General features: G+C 50.0%; 1 protein-coding gene across 1 annotated transcript; it reads left to right on the forward strand.

Annotated features, from left to right (window-relative positions):
• Window positions 1–288: 288 nt before the first annotated feature.
• Window positions 289–1,985, forward strand: PURA (purine rich element binding protein A). The gene has a single exon (XM_056516553.1). It carries the CDS (start codon window positions 359–361, stop codon window positions 1,205–1,207), a length of 849 nt encoding a protein of 282 aa, XP_056372528.1. The 5' UTR covers window positions 289–358; the 3' UTR covers window positions 1,208–1,985.
• The last annotated feature ends 265 nt before the right edge of the window (window positions 1,986–2,250 follow it).

Raw genomic sequence — 2,250 nt, forward strand, 5'->3', positions numbered from 1 at the left:
AGCTGTAGGTTTGCAACAGCTCGAGGCTGGGAAACGCTGAATTAGGGAAATTAGAAATAGACCCTGAAGGAGGAGATATCTAGTAGAAAGACCTCTTTCTCTCCGTATCTATTCTTAGCATTGGATGACAATCGCTTCGTGTGACTGACTACACGCAGTGAGATCCAGCCGGAGCCGAGTCCGGACAGCGCATCCTCCAGTTTCAGAGCAGTCGAGCGCCCCCATGCGGCACAGCAGCAGAAGCGGCGTCAGCATCAGCAGCAGCAGCCCAGGCCCGTCTCTCCCTCGGCGAGTTCTCGCGATATCAGCGTCCCGTCTGTGGGAGTAGCAGGGAGAGGGGAAGAAGGCAGGCGGCATCATGGCGGATAGAGACAGTGGAAGCGAGCAAGGAGGAGCGGCTATGAGTTCCGGTGGTAGCTCGTTACACCCGGCCTCAGGACTCGGAGGGTCGGCTCTGCAGCACGAAACCCAGGAGCTGGCCTCCAAGCGAGTGGACATTCAGAACAAGCGCTTCTACCTGGACGTTAAGCAGAACGCTAAGGGCCGCTTCCTAAAGATCGCCGAGGTCGGGGCTGGCGGCAATAAGAGCCGGCTCACCCTGTCCATGTCAGTGGCCGTGGAGTTCCGCGACTACCTGGGGGATTTTATCGAGCACTACGCGCAGCTAGGACCCAGCAACCCGGACATGGCGCAGGACGAGCCCCGGCGAGCGCTCAAGAGCGAGTTCTTGGTGCGGGAGAACCGAAAGTACTACATGGACCTGAAGGAGAACCAGCGGGGCCGCTTCCTGCGGATCCGCCAGACGGTAAACCGCGGCCCGGGCCTGGGCTCCACGCAGGGCCAGACCATCGCTCTGCCGGCGCAAGGACTGATCGAGTTCCGCGATGCTCTGGCCAAGCTGATCGACGACTATGGGGTGGAGGAGGAGCCCGCCGAGTTACCCGAGGGCACTTCCTTGACGGTGGACAACAAGCGCTTCTTCTTTGATGTGGGCTCCAACAAGTACGGCGTGTTCATGCGGGTGAGCGAAGTGAAGCCCACCTACCGCAACTCCATCACCGTCCCGTACAAAGTCTGGGCCAAATTCGGGCACACTTTCTGCAAGTACGCCGAGGAGATGAAGAAGATCCAGGAGAAGCAGCGGGAGAAGCGCGCCTCCGAGCAGCAGCAGGAGGAAGCGCACGGGGACGACGGCGACGACGATTGAGAACGGTCGGCACGCGACCCACAACCGATCGCGTCAGCCAGAGAGAGAACGAGAACTGTTCAGAATACCGGATAAAAATGAAAAAAAAAAAAAAAAAAGAATACAACAAAATATACAAAAAAGTGTCCTCCTCCTCGGGAGCACCGCCCACCAACCTCCACAGACTGACAGATCGTGACTTGTCACTCCCATCGCTGGATGTCGTCCACTACCCCACCGTATAAACAGTAAGCAGCTGCTAAACAGAGTAATAACATTATATATTGAACTGTGTTTCCTACTTGATGATGAAGAAACTATAAAGGATTGAGTGTTTATTTCCCTGATTAACCCCTAACTTTTCTACACCTGCTATGATGATGATGATGACCATGAGGATGATGAGCTCTATGACAGACACAGGTCCTTTTCATGTCGCTAACATTTGACTTTAGCACAAAGAGATATTTTAGAAGACGTAAAAAGAAAAGATTTTTAGTTTTTCTCTTTTTTGTTTTGTTACCAAATTTCCAGGCGGCGGAGCTGGAGGTGGTTAGCGCCTTTTCCTCTAGGCCGTGTACATAACCAGGGCTATAGGCATGCTGTGTGTCTGGGCTTTGTCTCCATGTTATGCAGAGGTTTGTAGAGTATCAAGGTACATAGGTTATTCAATAAAAAACAAACTAAAAAGTGCTCTCTTTTCTACAATATGCATTGCATTTGGACCTAGAGCATAAATGGTCGGTGACGATTCTGTGAATATGAAACAAACGATTAAACGAGAACATTTTAAAGGAAATTTTGTTAATTTGTGATTTTTGCCACTTTATCCCGCCCCATCCCCCACCCCAGATAATTTATTTGCAGCTTGTTTCTCTTTCTAAATGTCTGCCATGTATATAAGATCTCTCTGTATTTATAGACTTAAAGGTTTATGTATAGATGCTGAACAGTATGTTTTGTATAACACATGACAAAAAAAAAGCTATATATCGTTGATGACTTTTGATGCACTTCTAAATCCATTATTAAAGAAGGTTTTTACTTAGGTCCTTTTGCTTATT

The sequence above is a fragment of the Hyla sarda genome, chromosome 4 (assembly GCF_029499605.1).
Source record: "Hyla sarda isolate aHylSar1 chromosome 4, aHylSar1.hap1, whole genome shotgun sequence".
Taxonomy (NCBI): Eukaryota; Metazoa; Chordata; class Amphibia; order Anura; family Hylidae; genus Hyla; species Hyla sarda.